This window comes from Strix aluco, chromosome 8 (assembly GCF_031877795.1).
Source record: "Strix aluco isolate bStrAlu1 chromosome 8, bStrAlu1.hap1, whole genome shotgun sequence".
Classification (NCBI taxonomy): domain Eukaryota; kingdom Metazoa; phylum Chordata; class Aves; order Strigiformes; family Strigidae; genus Strix; species Strix aluco.
Genome location: NC_133938.1, coordinates 9,694,246 through 9,713,745, shown reverse-complemented (window position 1 = coordinate 9,713,745; position 19,500 = coordinate 9,694,246). Strand labels below are relative to the sequence as shown.

At 42.4% G+C, this 19,500-nt stretch overlaps 1 protein-coding gene across 2 annotated transcripts in view; it reads right to left on the bottom strand.

The window, feature by feature from the left end:
* The window catches only part of TRABD2B (TraB domain containing 2B), a 295,614-nt gene that overhangs the window by 126,599 nt on the left and 149,515 nt on the right, over positions 1 to 19,500 (bottom strand). For both annotated transcript variants that reach the window (XM_074832091.1, XM_074832093.1), the window contains exon 3: positions 8,434 to 8,580. In XM_074832091.1, the coding sequence (XP_074688192.1) occupies positions 8,434 to 8,580 (147 nt within the window). The remainder of the gene's footprint in view (positions 1 to 8,433; positions 8,581 to 19,500) is intronic.

The following is a 19,500-nucleotide window of genomic DNA, read 5'->3' as shown; positions in this document are numbered from 1 at the left end:
CACTAAAACCATCACCTATTATATTGCCATGACACCCAAGTAAAGATACTGATCAAAGGGCAAAGCGGGGCAATAAAGTGAAAAAACTGGGGCCAGAAGGTTTGGTTTTGGTGGTGGTTTATTAAAGTATTGCAATTTTTTTTCCAAAGGTATTTTTCATTTTGTCTTCTGTTACACAGTGGGAGAACAGCTGGTCAGTAGCGGGTACAAACTCAGGTTTGCTTGTCCTGAATATATATTGTTCAGGGCTCTTCAATAAGTTTCTTCCCATCTCTGTCTAGTAAGATGCTAGGGAAAGCCTGAATGTTTATGTGAAGTTTGCAATATGATTTTAACACAAGGCAAGTGGGATCCAAAAGATACAGTTTGCAAAATATAACATAACTTAGCAAGGAGCAAAAAGCTAGTTAACAAAACAACAGCAGCTGGACTGGACACGAGACCTCTTGAGCCGACACCACAAGACAGTGATGTGAGAAGATGGCCCTGTCCTCCTGTTCGGTCCTAGCAAAACTCCAGGCTACTCCCAGTCCAACCAGCTTAAGCTTTCTCGTTACAATGGCATCTGGAACAAATGGGATGATGACTTTTGAACCAATTTTAATTTTTTTTTAAGGTGGGGTTGTTTGAGAGGTCTAGTACAGGACATAAAGATGCAGAACATCTCCAAGAAAGCATTTAGAAATGGAACAAGGACCAGTCAGGAGAAAAATAAGGAGTAATTCAGATGAAGTCAGTGAAGCAGAGACAAATTAGGTTGTCCTTGACACTGATTTCTTTGCATCTAAGATGGTGGATCTGTATAAGCCTTGACTTCGGGTTTATCAGCAACCAACTCTCTGCAACGTGAGGCGAGGCAGAGAGGAGAGAGAAGAGAGGAGAGAGGAGAGAGGAGAGAGGAGAGAGGAGAGAGGAGAGAGGAGAGAGGAGAGAGGAGAGAAGATCCAGGTCTGAAGTCAACATCAGAGAGCACAACCAGTTTACACTGCAGAACCTGATCTTCGGTGTTTGTTATTCAGTAATGCACGGTAATAGTGTCAGACCAAGGAATGTTGTATTAAGGAGTGCCCAAGAACACAGTCTTTTCAGATAACGTCTAATACTAATCCTACCAAGTAGCCAGGACAACCATATTATCCCCTTGTCCTGCTTTTTTCCTCTCCCTGTCATAATGAGGTGACAAATACATCTTCTGGATAAAACACAAAGGGAGAAAAAGCATTTTGTACATTCAACCCACAAGATATTGTTTAAAAAAACTAACAAGTCTTTTTCATTTCTCTTGAACAAGTCTTTCCAAGAAACACTTCATAAACCAGCTCTTTAAAAAGAAGGGATAGTAAATGCTTTACAGCAAACATACAGCAATGCACAGAAAGCAGCATGCTACTGCCTTGAATTCCAAATGTTTTTACCAATCACTCTTCCATACTCTTTTATAGTTTATTCCCTTACTAATAAATACAGGTAGTCAACAATCCTTAAACGTTTTTAATGTAAATCAGTCCTTTTCTGCAGGTGAATATGTTCCTTTTATAATAACGCAGCAGTCTTTGAAAGAAAAACCTTTGCCTTTAAATGTCTTGTTCCAATTTCTCTCTGTCTTTCTCTCCTCTCCCATTGCTTTCTCCATGGAAACTGGAAAGAGGAAGGAAGGAACTTCCAAGGTAAGACAACTCTAAATGCAAACATGTAATGAAAAATTTCAAGCAAGAACCTGTTTTTAAAACCTATAGCATGAAAATTATCTGGGCATGTTCCAGATTACTAATAAGAAAATAATCTCTGCAGTGTTTTCCCCAGCGCTGTCATCAACAAGTAGACTTAATTCTCACAATCTGGATCTGTAACCAATTTTCTGAAACACGTAAGCCAAACTATAATATTGCTCCAATCTGGAATCCTGTTCTGACATAATATGAAAATTAGACTCTGAAAATTTTGGCTGCGCTTCTGTTTTTTCACTTCCAAATGCTCACAGTATACCAAGACACAAAACTGTAACTCAGGTGCAAGTGGAAAGAAAGTATGATCCCACCACAGCTGATCAGGAGCTCCTCTGAACTACAGGAAGGCAACATCTCTCCAGCAGCGTTCTGTGCTACAGGCCAAAGAAGAGAAGGTGGGAGACACGCTCTGCTCGCTATCGGGGCACAAGCGGCAATGAGCACATGTGTCGCCAAACACCCGTCAGGACTGCCACCCATGTCATTTCAACAAACACTCCTGGAAGCATTACTGACCCTTTGCCTGGACCCAGAATGAGAAAGTTGTGGGACCGGGTCCTCTGGTGCCCGCGACAACCTTGCACTTGCTTCACTGGAAAGCCTGTAATCATTTTCCCTGGAAGAACAAGAGGCTGTGCCAGTTTGCCTGCACTTTGTTACAGCTGAAAACGATAAGATGCTTCTAAAGTGTTGTCTTACAATAGCTAAGCCTTCAGTTTACAGATTTATCTTCCTTTGCCCTAGATAAAACTCCATTCCTTGGACAAATTAGGTCTGCTTGTCATTCAACACTCTACCTAATGGTCTCAGCTGTGTGTTTCTGCAGTTATTGAAGCTGGGGCATTCCACAGATAGTTTTCATTGATTTGAAAAGTGAGCCAGAAATCCAGTTGTATTTTATCCAGAATGAGAACAGGGAAAGTTAATGATGTAATTAGAATTATCAGGACCCTTAAATCTTAAAGGACAGGTTTAAATGCAGGATGATAACATTTTTAAAGGGGTACATAACACAACCTGATGATTTATAAACAGCAAGTGCGTTGTGAAGTGAGGCACTAAACCTTTTTTTCTTTAGTTTAGGGAGGCTGACTACTGATGTGGGGTTAGTGTATAGATCTCTTAATGTCATGTTATCAGGACCATCATATGCTTTTCAGAAGGCAACACCCACTAGCTAAACACTGTATGTCCACATGAATCCATGGGATTTTGAACCACAGAGGCAACTCAAGATACGGGTGACCTCTTTCTACTAAGTTATACAAAAAACTCAGCTGTTTCTCATGGATTCAGCTTGAAGAAGGAGGCTCAGTGATCCCTGAGCACCTGAAAGGGGTTGAGACATGCCTGCAGGCTGTGGTGACCGCCAAGCAATTTCATTGCATAGCTTGCTGTTCTGTGTAGGATGAAGCCAAGACCTTACCTCTCCTGGCAACAAGAAGATCATTGCATTAGGTGAGCATAATGCCCACAAAACAGGCTAGTCACTGGCCTGCCCTGATTTCTTCATTTTTATATCCAGTGATGGCTGGGTCTACTGGGACTCATACAAGGCCTGCTGAAGGCTTGGAAATATTCTCCATTATTTCAATGGGCTTTCAATACAGTCTAAAACACAAACCATAAAGGCTCTCTAGATGAAAGATGCTTTATAAGTGGCAGGTATGACTCTTGCATTGTACTGTTAACCCTAAATGGGACAGGCAAATAACAAGTACACAACCAGTAGAACCTTGCTTGGAGAAAACTGTCTACAAAGTAAGCAGAGAAGCTGTAGGCCTCTGATACGCCAGATCAGCAATGAGAGAAGAGAAACCATCTTCTCCTGAGAGAGAAGCCTGTCCACAGGTCAAGAAAATGGCTGAGGATAAACAATAGCTGGAGACCACAAGTATAGTTTTTGAGAAATGTTGAAGGAGAAAAATCTCAGCCTTGGCTTTTCAATTTTCCTCTTAATAAAGTGTACATAGGAATACAAGGTAAGACAAAACCAGCTAATACCATGCTGGCAAAGATGAATCTGCTTTACAGAATTGTCCTTAAACAAACTGAACACCTCAGAAAGGACCACAGGAAGTAACTGGTGCAAGATATCCCTGAACCCCAAACTTAAATGTTTATGTTTGAATCAAGACCTTGACATCAGATTTAAGGAACAAAATGCAAGATAAATTGTTCTGCACCCTACTTTTTCTTCACCAAGGCTTCAGGTCATTAGGCAATTTCTTAGCTGTCTCAGGTAAGAATAAGTATCCTCTGGAGGCAGATAATTTTCTAATTTTGCACTAACAGATTTTCTGTATTTTAACGCATCTGGACATACTGACGTCAATTCCCTTGTGAGAGCATCAGACAGAATACAGAAGTTAAAGCTAGTGATTTAATCCAATGAGTTTTTTGCTCATAGGGAACTTTTTCCAAAAGGAGGGAAAGAAACTGACTTCTTTGAGGGTAAAAAAGTCTGAAGAAAGAGCAGAAAATACACCTATCCTATCTTTAACTTAGAATACTTTCTCTTCAGTATAATTTTGACTCTCTGCCCAGAAACTCCAACATAAGCCTCTTGATTGCAAAAGTCACAAGAAAATCAAGTGTTTGCAGAAGGCTGTAGAAGAAGGAGAGATGTTTCCTACTCCACTTTTGGGTCATAGTCTAACTGAGTAAACTCAGCCCCTTAAAGTTTTATCAAGTTTAAATAAGGATTTATACATTTGGAAAAATGGTGCTTGGAAACAAAATTTAAGAAAAAGTGTGTGAGAGAGAGAGGAATGAGGAATGTAATATAACCACAGGAAAGCAGAGGTGTTTCCCCCTTTCCCTGTTCTTAATTAAAATTTAAAAAACCCTCCACAGCACTGAAACTGAGAAGGATTTAGTCCTCCACTGTCATCCGTGCTGATGGCTCTGGGAAGGAAAACATCAGGGATGTGGGGCCCTGCTCACACCCCTCCATTTCGGGCACCTTACCCTGGCTAAGCTGGGCTTCCCAACCCCAAGGTGGGCAGCATCTCCCTGCGTCCTTGTCCCCAGGTGCCGAAGGAGCTGTCCTCTGACCTGGTGCCCAAACTCCTGCTTTGGTCTAGGAAAAAACTTTCCCTGCACTTTTCGTCCCAGCACTGTCCCTTCTGTGCACCCCCTTGGCACAGACTCCAGTCTCAGAAGGACGCTCTCCTCTTCTCCAAAACATCATCGGAGTCAACAGGATGACTGGTGCTGAGAAACTACACGTTTCCCAAACTCCCTCAGGGAGGCAGACGAGGCTCAAGAAACTGATCCATAACACCTCAAGTCAATAGTATTAGTATTTCTACTTCTGGTCCTTCTTTCCGCTCCAGGATGAGTTTTGCTCTAAAGGCATCTCAGCATCTGGCAGACAGCTACTTAAGATGCTTTGTCTCCCAAGATTCACGCTAGAGGAATTTAGGAAGTTACTGCACCTAGACAAATACTCACCACCACCGCTGTCCCTGCAGCAGTGTTAGACTTTCCCAGATACTTCCCAGTTCATTACAGTGATCTAAACCAATGGCTCTGAACTGAGGCAACTGATGGACAGGTTCACCTTTGTTCTGCAGTTTCCACTAACCTTCAAGGGATCAGCAGGCACTAGTAACCTTATAAACAGCCCCCAAATTAATCCTCAAAGAGTGAGAGTCACAGCCTTCTGCAGGTCTCCCTGGCCACACAGAATGGAGCTGAATTCCTGGCCTACACCATTCATGTAAGCGTTGAGTCTTACAACTCCATTCCTGATCTTCTGTTGCTTTCTACGCAATATTTCAAAGTTGTATTAATGGTACCAGCTCCAAGGACTTGCCAGACCTCTGAAGAGCTGGGCCAGTAGCTGGATATCATGGAATAATGGGCACACCTAAAACCACTGTGACACTCTTGTCTCCCAAGACTGTCATGGGTACCTGTCCTGAAGTTTAAGTGATGATACATCTCACTCGGAATACTCATAGTTTTTCTGCACTTGTAAACCAATTGTTTGTTGTCATCTGATGAGACCTGCAATACACTCTCAGCACATGATAAATCCCTGTGCCCACATTTAATGTCTCAACAGAAAGATTCCATCGGGGGTGTTTCATGTGTAATATTTAAACCAGGCTAATCTAATTTGGTAGCCAAAATGCAAAGACTGTCTATGGCAGAGAGTCTATCAACCTTGCAAAAAAAGACACAGAATAAACTTTGGAATTACCATAATTGGCAAATGTTGATCTGAATAGGGAGTTTATTTTAGGTTTTAATTTTCTATTTTGTTCTGCTTGTAATTAAAAATAAATGGTATAAAGCTGGTTTATAAAAACACTACCAAACAAAAACCCTCTTTACCCAAATTAAAAACAACAACCCATAAGAGGAAAATACTCCACAACATTTAGAGTTCTACAGGGACTAGTATACATATAGGGATTTTAATTTTCCATGGCCTGTAAGTGTTATAATCTCTATCAACTGCGTGCACTCTGGGACCATGACTAACACCAGTGCTTGAACTCTGATTGGTTGTTGGCTCCTTTCTCCTTTCTTTAACACTGTTTTTAAACTCACATTTGATCCAACAATTTGCAGGGATAAAGAAGTTTTTACAGCAATCTGTTCCTCTCAAGTCTAACCCACCGGTCTGTTATAGGACATTGTGTCAACAAATTACAGATGTCTGTGAGTCAATGCAACCAGTATGAATGGCCACAACTTGTCTCAGGGACAAAGGCTTTATTGCTGGAGAAATTACACTGACAGAGATTAAAAGACGACACAGGACATTCAGATGTCAGGACTGTCTTCATGGTTTTACCTACTAGTAGTTCTTCCTTTGCATCTATAGTAAATATACCACCACACTTGCAAGAATTATTTCTCCAAAATCATTATGTGTTTATCTCATGTGCTGTGCCTCAACATTGCAGGAATAGTTATAACCATTGACTTCTTCAGAATCCTCTAAAGCCATGAGCTCTCCACCTTTTCCAATCCACACACCCATCTTTAGAGTTACTTTCTCCTTTTACTTTTCAGTGCAAGGCTGTCCAGAATGAACAGCTCTGGCAGCTGTGGTACTACACAGACTTCTGTTTCAGTACTGCCATGTTAACTATCCAGTTATGTCCTGCTTAGTCATGCTAAAACAGTGCTTCACTTTCTAGGACTGGATTAACTGGGACAGAAAAGAGGTTTTACCCTATTCATTACTATCGACCACTCTTTCTACTATCTCGAAATGATAACCAGATAGGGAAAAAGAGGAGACATGACCATCTGTCCAGATTTTAAGGACCTCCGATTGTCCAGGTTGGTATCTTTCTGCTCCTAGGACAGGCTAGTTCTGTGATAGGTGACATGGAATTGCAGCTCCGCAGCTGGGTGTCTTTTACATTTCTACCTTGAACTTCTCAGAGGGGCATACAAGACCCCTGGGAAAACACCCATGTCGTGGAGTGTGGCTGGGAGACTGTTACCTTACAGCCAACTTGGGGCCCTCCTCGCTTTCCCAGCTGTGCCTCTGAGAAACAAATGACCCACACAGCCCTGTGCAATTCAAGATAGCGATGGCAAGAGAAAATGTCTCAGAGACCTCTGCCTCAGTCAACAGACTGAGCTTACCCTATCCCAGTTCTCTCCTGAAGTCACATAATTATCCTTGATTTGTATTTGCTAATGGTAAACTGCTATAATGATTTAATAGGCTTTCATTGGCAAAACACATATAATATTGTGGCTGCCAAAGTTTATACAGGTCCCCTCCAAGTAAGTCACTGCACCTGAGACAGGAACATAGGAACATTTATCAAAAAAAGGAGAGGTAGGAGATGACATCCAAAGACCAAGTTCCCATAGAATTAACAGGAAAGGAGAAAGAGGAACCAACATATAAAACAAGAATCTCAGAGTTTGCCACGAACTATCAAACTGGTCTGGAAAGCAGATTTCTGCTCCATTGAGAGTTTTTAATAGCACTGGATAACTAAGATAAACAGAGACTGAAGGGCTGCCTGAGACACATACAAAATTATTGAATTATGACATGTTTGAGAAGTTATTTACTTTATAGAGTATTTACATAAGGTTCACTTCCTCTTCATATATAGGCTCAAATATTACAAAGATTTTTTTCCCCCCCCTTAATGAGGGGACTACATTCAACAGCCCCACAAACATCCATGATTAATTTTTTTTCAGGCACATTCCTAGGAAAGTTTTCCAGGCAGTCCATTCCTTGTCCCAAGTAACACGCGTCAGGACAAGAGGAAATGGCCTCAAGTTGTGCCAGGGGAGATTTAGATTGGATATTAGGAAAAATTTCTTCACCGAAAGTGTTGTCAGGACAGACTGCTCAGGGAAGTGGTGGAGTCACCATCCCTGAAGGTATTTAAAAAACGTGTGGATGTGGCAGATAGGGACATGGTTTAGTGGTGGACTTGGCAGTGCTAGGTTAACAGTTGGACTCAATGACCTCAAATTCCTTTTCCAACCTAAACGATTCTATGATTCTACAATTCCCTAGAGCCCAAGGAATACCAAGGAACCCCCACTCTCTCACCAGGCAAACAAGGCATGTGTGGAAAGAAAACACAGGGCAGCAAAAGGAAGAGGGGAAAGAGGAGATGGAGTATAAAGTGATAAACTGGACGTTGCTATTAAAACAGCTGATTTGTTCTCAATTAGCTGGCCCACCTGAAACACTTTTGCTTACCTGAGAAGTGTCATGGTTGAATATGACAGCATTCAGGTCTCCACAGTTATAATGCTTGATGAGATCTTCAGTGGTATATGGGGCCTGCAAACTACCTGCTCGGAGGCTTTCATGTTGGAGCAGAGTTTGGTTTAGAGCAAACAGCACCTGTAGAAACACAGACAAGAAAAACAGAGAAGTTAAAGATATTAGGAATCAAAGCAGCAAAGCATAAAAGGCCAAACTTTGAAAAACCCTCCTGCACCTGAAGTCTATTGACTCATTCTGGCCCACAGTAACAAGGGCTGGTCTTTAGGCATTCCCAACTGGAAGGGGAGTCAGACACAAGGTCCCCTACTAGCAGAAGACCTTAGTAGAAAAGCCTTGATATTCCACATAAAGTATTTCACAACACATACACGTTGCTCAGAGGTCATGGTCTGAAAACTTTTAGGCTATCTGTGCTGACAACTTGGTTACATGAGAGACACTGGAATGGAAAAGCCCCTAAATTAGGAAACTTCTATTGCCTCTGACTGTTTCCTGTCTGCTAGCTTAAATCCAAAACCCAAACTCAGTTGGAAGGTTTTTGATAAAAATCAGAATCTTCTGAACTTCTGAAGTCACAGTTGTTGTATTGGGACTTTATGCATGCTTCTAGTAGCAGAAACTTTAGGAAATTCATTATTAGTCTCCCTTCTCTAGTCATCCCACCTTCACCCACCCTTTTGGAAAGTGAACAGAGATACTGAATTGTAACACTGTCCCAGCAAACTAGTCAGATGTCCCCCTCCCAAACAAGCAGAAGCACTCTACTCTCTAAATTTAGGTATCCAAAAAAATAAATATCCTTGAAGATTATTTTTTTTCCTTGTATTACCAAAAAGGCTTCTAAATTTCACATGAATTACCACAAATCTTTTTATATTTGTGATAGACTGCAGGAGTAATTTATACTAGTTACTGAACCACCAAGTCTGGGCTTTTCATGTTCAGCTTTCCAAGAACGTTCCAACGAAACTTGATAAAAAGTAGATGAATAAATCAGAAGAATAACCATTAAAACAGTTTGTCACAAATTATATAAATAAGCAAACACAGTTTTCCTAAAATAAAGTGATATGTAGTGACTACAAATTCAGAGTTCTGAAAAATTATACTGATGTGTCATTTTTCATGCATCCCTCAGCCTTGTATTTCACCACATTTTCAGCTTGTCTCATTTATAACAGCAGTGCACTATCCATCCCCAAAGAATAACCATCATATGAAAATCTGGGTAAAGTAACCCATGCTGAGCTCCAGCTGTCCCATCTAGGTTGCAGTCTGTGACAAATATTCTTACTTACTGTCTTAACTTTAAGCAACTGAACCCACTTTAAGAAGTGAACCCCAGAGGAGTTTACAAATAGCAATGTACATAGGCATTTGCAGGATGAAAGTTCTTATTAGTTGAAAATTATGATTCCCGTATGATTCAAGTTTATCTGAAGTAAAGGAGTCAGTCAATTGGATTTACTCCTGCAAAATCTCACGTATATAACAAATATGATCTGAGATTTTAAAAAAATAATAATAAAAGTATCTCCAGGGCATTAACAGCCTCTTAATACAAAGAGGTTACATGCTAACAAACATACACAAATTGGTTGAGGAAAAGTAAACGTTATTTTTTTAATTTACTTTTAAAAAATATAATAATGGTCTTTCAACTGAACCTGTTATACCTCAATTCGGCAATCGGTTCCCCATTAAGGTTCAAGCCTAAAAGATTTCCTTGTCCAGATCTAAGGGTCTCTTCAGGCTTTTCTACAAAGAGATCAATCTTTCCCAGGACCACAGCCTAAAGTTAAGCATCTTCCTAACTTATTTTTTCTCTAATTTAAAAAATCTGCAAAAAATACAGTTTGAAAAATTTCTAACCTTTGAAAGGATCTCAGCTTTTTCTTTTTCCCCTAAGGGCAACAGCTCTAAGAGGAAATGCTTCATCCCAGGATTTCCTGAGGATTCTAAACATTTTGGCTAATAAAAATAAAAGCTTAGAAAAACATTGACAGGAAAACTCAGAGCAGAGGTTTTTCCAAAATGCTTTTAGTAAAATCCTTCTCATTTTTGATTTTTTAAACAATGGATGTTGCTGGATTTTTATATACAAAAATATGTATACACACAGGCACACACATATACAAACCACCAACAAACCCTGAGGATAAGACAGTGTGTTTTATGATAAAATATTAAGGCGATAAACAAATCTTACTTAACTCCCAATGCCTTTTTTTTCTTTATTTTTTCTTTTTTATTCTGGCATCCTGGGGAAACCAGTCCTGTGCATTAATGCTTTGGGTCAGTCTGTCTGTCTCCTCCTAATAAATTTGGAACCTATTAGCTGATTTCAGTCACATTGGCAGGAGGTTAGAGGTCTTAAAGAAAATTGCCTATATGTTCCTTGAAAATAAGTGCCAGGCTACAGAAAAGCCTACTGTACGAGTTCAGTTCTTATAAGACACCAAAGACTCCACATGAGAGAGGAGTTATCTGGAGTTTACAACAGCAGATGGACCCCCATGCACCGGACCCCAGATTTCATTAGTGTCAGGATGTTTATGTCCCTGCTTTCTGCCTCTGAGCAGGTTTGGGACCTGAAGGTGATGCTGACCATCAGCTGACCTCCAGCATGCTGCTACCACTGTGGGGGAGCTCATCACTGCATTCAAACTCCTGTTTGAAAAGCAACTCGAGATTTTATTTTAGGAGGGAAGTTAAAATTAGAAACTCGAACACTTGAATATGCTAAAGGAAAACTGTAACCACTTAAACAGCTTTCTAGAGAAGTCTTGCTTAACCAAGACATAACCACCATGGCTTTTGGTTGGGCAGCTCAAAACAAAGAGAAGTGGGGTCTTGTCACAGCCACCTGCTCGTTGGCTGGATTTGTAGACCGTTTCCTTCAGAGTCAGGTTAAAGCCATCTTAAAACCTGAATTTATTTTTCCTTACTGTTCAGATAATGCCACAAAACCAATGCTGTTTTCTTTCCTTCTCTCTATCTTAGTATCAGTGACCCCATGACCTCCAGCCTAAACCTCTATCTGAGTTAAATCTCCCAGAGGTGCCTGAGATTACTGAACAACTGATGACTTCAAAATAAACACACTTAGAGCGACTGCCTATACACAGTCCCACCTAATAAATATAGCAGACAGTATTTGTTCTGGGAAGTGATGGGAAGTTATGACTTTGGCTCTGGGAAAGTGCATTTTTATTCGCACAATTTATGGTCCTCACATTGGCGCTCTCTGAAAGTCATTTTTGCACGGCTGCCTCTGGCCCCCATTTGCGACTGATCAACCACTGACAATAGAAAGGGGTTTATCCTGTCAGAAGGAAGCCTTTTTATCCGAGCAGTGTCACTGTCTTGTGCAAAGCAGCAGCCCAACATACAGATTTTATCTGGGTGTTTGGAGACACCAACTCAGCCCTTAGGGCAGACCTATCGGTCCTGTTTTACTGCCTAAGAGAGTGCATATGACTAATCCTACATAGTGCCAGGAACCACTGGTCCAGACTTTTTAGGAGCTCTTTTGCACAGACTATGGCCATCTCAAGGACAAGGGGGCTCGAGCAGCCATTTCTGCCCTGGGAAGGTCAGAGGGGATGCAGCAGAGCTGGGACAGGGGAGAGCTCTTGCATCACTGGTGACTTGAATGGAGGGATCCCCAGCAGGGGGTAGGTGTGCAGGAGGCCCAAGTTTCATTTCTTGGTGAACAAGACTGGGCTGTTTCTTATATTCGTGCCAACTGTTCTCATCATCACCCAGCTGTGCTGCTGCCTTGCTTTAACCTTTGCTCTTTTGCCTCTATGACCTCGGACACTTCAGTTGCAACCAGATTCACAGAGACCAGCCTTTGCCACTCATGTGCAAGCTCACTGCAGGCCTTGATTACAGACCAAACGAGCCCAGTGAAGACTGTAGCTAACAGCTTTACTGATTACCTTGACACTCAAACAGTATTTTTCCCCAACATGCCTCTGGATTACAGAGCCAGGAGTCAGACATGAATGGAAGGCATGGGTTACAAAAGTCTACCTCACATATAAATCAACTTGAATGTTTAAGGCGTTTAACTTTCAACTTCAAAAAAGATGAAACATTAGAAAACCTCCAAACCCCTCATATAAAGTGAGCAGACACAACTGCATCGGGTCTCAAGGCTGGAATTGCATAAAAGCGTCAGTATCAGCAGTTGTGCAAGTTGCCTTGGGACAGTTTGAACTTTGTTTTGCAAGCCCATGGGAGAGGCTGGAGCTTTGATTTTATGTGAGATTTTAATGAGACTTGGCTTGTAGGCAAGTAAACCCAATCCGCAGAAACAGATCCAAAAAAGCATTGCCACCTTTTCAAATAGGGAGGTGAAGTGAATAGACTGGGCTTAGGGACACTTGAGCCTTTCCACCAGAAATTGTGTTCTTCATTGGTTTTGGGAGAAAAGCTGGATAAAAATCCCACTTGTTCCAAGGTGCTCTCACAAACATTCATGTATTGTGTTTTATTGTGCCACAAGTCTGCAACTTCAGACTGGATGTTTGAAGGCTCTTGAAGGCAAGGAACATGATAGTGCTGTATGTGATAGCTAAAGAGAAGAAATCATGGCCTTTATATAGGAGAGATTTCTCCTTATTCATCTTATGGGCATTCGTCCCTAGCTGAAGAGAATAAAAAAAGCCCAGAAAACAAAAAACAAGTTAACCCTCATCAAACACAGCATCATGGTCATGCCTGGTTTATGTCAGCTGCTTGTGAGGTCTCTTGGTCATAAGGTCCTGAATGGCATGAAAGAAGAAATAAGATGCTTACTTTTCCAAAAGATGCTATTCAGTACATGGATTCTTTGCCATGATCATTACTGAACATCAGCTCAAGGATGCAGAGTTAGCTGTACCCTTTCAGCTCTATATTTTTAATACTTTTGCATAGGTGAGTGAGTTGACTTTGGTTGATTGTCCTGAATGCTCATATGCTTTGTCAGAAATCAATTTCTGACAAGCTCTGACAGCAGCTTGTCCGTGCCTGTCACCTCGTCTAGGAGGCAATACTATGGATTTCTAACCAAGTGAAAAGGTTGCCAGGTCCACCTCTTCAGCTTGTCTGACTAAGGTCCCAAATGGTGCCACAATGGAAGAACAGCTTCATGGGGACATCTAAGAGACCATCCGAAAATAAGGCAAGGAAACCTTATTACCAGATAAAATACTTGAGTGGTCCCAAACCTTCTTATGAAATATATTGCTAATAAAATAGACAACAAATTCAGGAATTACAACAGAAGAAACAAATTATGTGTTAAGCTGAAGACAAATGGACCTGTGTTCTTCTGGTGTGCTTGCTATACATGAGTCTTGAAAATGAAAGGCAACCCTGAGAAAACTCTCAGGCCAAACTTTGGTGCTCAGACAAATTTCACTCTTATGTGATGGGGGAGAAAGGACTTTCCAGTCCTAAACTTACCAAGGCTGAACTACAAACATTGCATTCACAGGACTCCAGTAGCTGGAGTTACAGGATGACCCCTGCATAGAACCATGATTAATAACAATACCACAAAAACAAGTACTTAAATTTCATACTATGATGTCAGCTCTTGAGCAGGCAACTATTGTTTTCCTTTGCTCTCTCTTTTGGACATGTGCCACCACAATGCAAATACTAAATAAGCATTACTGGAAGTGTTTGAGTGACTATATCCTGTCAGTGTCCAAAGCGCAATTCTGGAAAAGAAATGCCCACCCGCCTGTCTGGTTCAAAACAAACTGCCACAAATATTGAGGTATAGGGTTCTTCAGGGGTTCTTCTTTTGTTGTTTTCCTTCTCTGTACTCAAATAGAAAATCAAATACACAGTTTCAGGTCAAAATAGTGACTTGGGGAAAAAAAAAAAAAAAGAAAAGAAAACTCAAGTCCCTGATTTTCCAGATTAATGAAAAGCAATAAAAGTCTTTGCCCAAATCTGTTCAGTTCCATTGGTTTCCAGAAGACGGGTTTCCCCTTTCCTTGAATCTCTTGTGCTGTTGCTAGGAATTAGTGAGCTGTGAAACTCACCTAATGAGGTCAGCATCAGGAAATAGCTCTGAAAAAACAGGTCCTGAGGGACCTACTAAAGGACTCCCCCAGTGTCCAAACGAAATCCTGGATGCATCGGCACATTGTACAGCTGGGGCTGTGGGAGGAATGCACCCGACTTTGTTGTTGTTGTTCCTATAAAGGGACAGCTAAGGAAAGTGAAACTATTAACTCATCCACTGGAATTTCTGCTCACAAACCGTGCCCCCTGTTAAAGCTCCTCATAAAAGCCTTTCGGCTAGTTGGTTCCATATGTTCCCCAAACCCGCAGTTATTGCTTCTGAAAGGCAGGAGTAGTTAACAGTCTGCGGCTTGGCACTGACCAGGGAGACCTAAGGACCTCGCTTTTTCCCCCTCCCTTTCAAACTGCCAATTAACGAGTTTAATAAAACAGTTTGAATCTGACCAAGGCGCTTGGAGAAACCCCTAACCACCATCTATCCTACCAGCTTCGCCACGACAGTGACACACAGGCATGGCCTGCTGCGGAGCAGTCACGTTACTAACGTGCAGCCCCGGGACTAAGATTCGTTTTCTTGATGCTGAGAAAGCTGCAGGGAGATTGGGGCTCCAGCCTTCAGCCCTGCATACCCAAAGCTCCTGCCGAAGTTCTCTTCCAACAGCTTGACTTCAGCCTCCTGACTTTTCTCTTTATGCAAATCTTCCCACGATGAACTTGCATGTGTGAAAGTCAGATTAGTTTTTAAAATGTTTTCTGTTTTGATTGAATCAAAGCATTCGAAAACAACAGAAACGATTTCTAGACAGAAAACACTGCAGTGTGAATGAGATCACCATTCCCTTAGCCCCAAGTTCCCCAAACCAGAGAAGGGCTCTCCTGGTTGACAGCAGCTCTCACACATTCCCTGGGCTGACCCTCCTATACTATTGCTTCTGCACCAAGTTCCTGGCTTCAGCAGGGCCGGGGCAGGCACACCATTAACTCAGAGCCTGGAGAGCTGTTGTTTGGGGTTTTTGTGGGTTACCTGATAGAACAGGGGAGCTAGCTATAGTTTGTGCTCTTAGGTATGAGTCTTCCCTTGCAGAAGGTCATTAAGACAACAAAGACCATGGAATTAATTTCTGTCTTGACAGCACTTTAGAAACATTGTATCATTCCCAATACATCTACTATAAATACCACACCCACCTTAAATAGGTCAAAACACCCCAAAACAAGGTCTTAAATTTGCAAACTGAAGTCAGCAGCAGCTGTACCACAGGCACTATTGGAAGAAGGATAAGATACAAAACCTTTTCTTCTAAATGCAGTGAACTGTGTTACTTTCTAAAGGTACAGAGTGCAGATTAATTTAGAAGAAAGGGAAGGGGAAAACAGAGCTTTGATAGGGAATTTCCATCCTTTCCCCTTTTGTGTGGTGTAAGTATGTTTTAGTTTCAATGCCCTCACCACATCATCAGCACTGTCTCTTTTGCCAATAACTCAGCTTGATGTCCAACCAGTAATAGTGCAAGCGAGCAGTAACTCTGCAGGATAACTCTCTGCTTTGGTCAATGCCCAGATTTAAGCTTAGGCAAATAAATTAAGAAATAACGGGAGGAAGGATTTGCAACTTAATGAAAACTGAAACACTGGAAGGGATAGAATTACCTCTGTTGAATTTGCCGCCTAAATGTATGGCTTTCGTGGGTTTTGTATGCAGGATTTACTGGCATCCAGTCCTGTTGCACAGGTCCAGTTTCTCAGTTCTGCTGAGTTCAGATGATTAATTTTGATGAGTAAACCTACCTAGAAGGCTAAATATTTGCACCAAAAGAGTTACACCCTGAGCAGTCTCATTCTGCAAGTATTTTTCTGGTTGAAGTGCAACAAGTTCCAGTAACCAGCACCTTGCCCAGCAGTGCTGGCTCGCAGGTCCAAGTGCCACCAGTTAGACTTCTGGACTGCAGTCTTAGCTCTTGTAGACAACAAGGTAAACAGACAGTAAAATCAATTCATACCTCTGGCATAAGACCACACTCTTTAAGGGAGACAATTACTTTTTTTTCTTGTTTATAGCTGAACCAAGAGTCGTTCAGAAGAAAATGCCTTCTCCTTGGAACTCACCTCAGCTATTGAGTTATGTGACTTAAAGGTCTGTTAACCTGCTAGACAACAAACGTATGAAATGCCTACCAGTAATCTAAAAATCCCATATTAGTTTTTAATCAAGTCAGACATGATGGTGTAAATTCTTTCCTTCTGCTTCTTTCTTTACACCCTTCATGTTAATCTGTGGCAGAAGAATAATAGTTCTTCCACGGCTGAGAAGCTGGCAACCGGGTTTGATTTTAAACAGACTCATAAGAGATCGGAAAAACCATTATGGGGACAAAAGGCTGGAGTGCTCAACTGACGTGAATGGACCCAACTCCTCAACAAGAAAGGAAATGAACTGTGTGATACTGGATGATGGCTGTCTAAAGCACCTCCAGACCACGTGAAATCCATAGGTGTAGAGGAAGGCAGAGACATTTCTCACCCAGACAAAGCAGGCAGTGGTCCAGCAGGACAAACTGGACATGGCTCTGCTGCCTGTTTGGTGATGCCCTGGGCCTGACTGCAAGCCTGGCTCCTGCATGCCCCTTGGTCCCCACTCTGTTCCTTCCTGTGCCATGGCCCCAGCCAGCCTGGCACAGCCTCTGGCTCCACGCAGTTATTCCTGTCCTGTGGGCATCTCACCGCTTACTAGTCAATAGCAAACCCCTATATTCAGAAACCCAAATGCTGCCTCAATGTCAGGGAAATGCCCCCACATAACGTAAGAGTTTTGTGCGCACTAGAAGTTTGTGAGAAGGTTTGTGGAGAACAGCGCTCCAGGAGAGGTGCTGCAGGGGCTGTCGCATGTTGCTCCAAAGGTGTCATTGAAACAAGCGCAGTCATCCCAGATAAGTCCAACACCCCCCAAAAGTGTTTGGTAACAGATACTTTGGGAAAGAATGTAAGAAATGAGGTGAGCAGAGGGTGAGCTTTTCTCAGACAACACTTCCCATCTTTTGGAAATCTGCCAGTTGGGGAACTTGTGGTTGAAAATACCTCTTCTCCTATCACCCCTTCCCACCCACCTCCCTGCTCCCCATGGCTTTACCTCAAAATTATCACTGTGCTTGGTTGCACCACTCTATTTAAGAGTAGCCAGCTGCCTGATCTATGCACAGAGGAGGTCACAGCCTGCTACTTTGCTCAGCAGTTGCATTCTCCAAATTGATGCCTGGCAGGATGCCCGAAGGGCAGTGCCCACGATCGCTTTCCTCCACCTTAAATGGGCACATTGTCCTTGCTTTTGGGATCATCACCTTCAAAGGAGGCACATGAAATCCTTCCCAAGAACCTGAAACCACATTTGCGCTCTTGACTTGCAAGTAAAATTGTTACCGGGCCCATCTGGGGTTTCGATTTTACTTTTTTGTCTCTACCGTAACAGGAGGAATGTGGGAACATGCCCTGAGCAGAGCGTACCAGTTGGCCCCGGTGACGAGTGAGCTGCAATGAAAGGGGCACCCTCACAGAAAAAAGCAAAGCTCTGGGGGGTTTGGGGAACTCCCGGTTTTAGGCACCCAGCCTGAGATATTTTTTTAAAAAGGCTGGTTTCCTGATACACTAAGCATCCACCCATTGAAAAATGCAACCTGTCCTGGGTGTATTTAATTTGGGGTTTTATTCATATTACTGCTTAATTTTGAACTGTTTCTTTTTAATTACCAGCTGAAGCTACATAGTAAAATGGACTAGCCCCACAGGCATGTTTTTCTTTCTATTATATTACAGTGAGGCAGCAGATTAACTCCTTCAGCCATCCCAGCTTAACACCTCTCGATGCCAGCACGGCCCCTTTCCAGACTGCTGCTCCTGCAGCAAGAATGGCTGAAGGGGACATGAAGATATATGTCCTGAATTTCCAACTCCCAGCCCTGGGTATCAGCACAAACAGGTGCCAATTTCAACATACGTCAGCATGCTGGAGCATAAATCACAGCCCATCAGGAAGGGGAGCACTTTCCAGCAGGCCAGATGGAGCTACAACCTCTGGCCAAGGACAAACACTTTGGGGCAACAACTGTCTCAGTTTTCCAGTCTCCCTGTGAGCACGACCAAATTGGCAGCTGTAGAAAAGGGAACATTTCCTAAGCCTGAAGGTGACTGCATCCTCATGAGGTCAGCAGGGAAAGAAGAAGGAAAAAAAAAAAAAAGAGAAAGTGAAGATTTGGAACAGCATGAGAAAAGGAAACCTTCAAGAGGAAGCAGGACACTGAACTCATCAGGGATAAATACTTATTTTGGACTGTGGGTTTTTTTTAGCTTAGAATTATCTCAAGTTTGAGCTAATTTTATTATGCAAGATGTTCTTGTCATTGGAGGAAACTGTGAACAAGCATGGGATACCCCATGTCTATTAATAAACACGGGGCTTGCTCTTGCAGCTGGCTCAATTCAGGTCTTCCTCACCTAGAGAAAAACCCATGTGGTTAATCAGGACAGCTGATGGGATCCCACCTGCGCCAGCTGCTATGGGGCACAAGCCTCACCAGAGCTGCCCCTCTTTCCTCCTAGAAATTCATAGATGCATCCTCAGGATCAGCTTCAACGTTGTAATGCAGACCTTGTAAAGCACATAACTTGGGGAGCACTGGCAGCAGCTCCAGCCCTTCGTGCTTTGATATAGCAGCTCTGGGAGAGGGAGAGTGCACAAGGGGTGCGTAGCACACTGCCCATCACACCAGCAGCCCGAGCAAAAGGCTCATTTTCTTAAAAGTATCAGAAGAAAGAGCCCAGCACAAACAGCGTGATTTTTGTGACTAAAGATGCTACAGTGACCAAGTGTCCCTGGGTACAAAAGCAAGGGTTCACCCTGATCCTCCTGCTGACAGTGAGAGGGTTTTTGGGTGCAGAAGCAGCATGTGAGTGAACAGCCCATGCCCTAGGCCACCTCCTTGTCCAGCAAAAAGCAAGCACAATTAGGCAGTGACG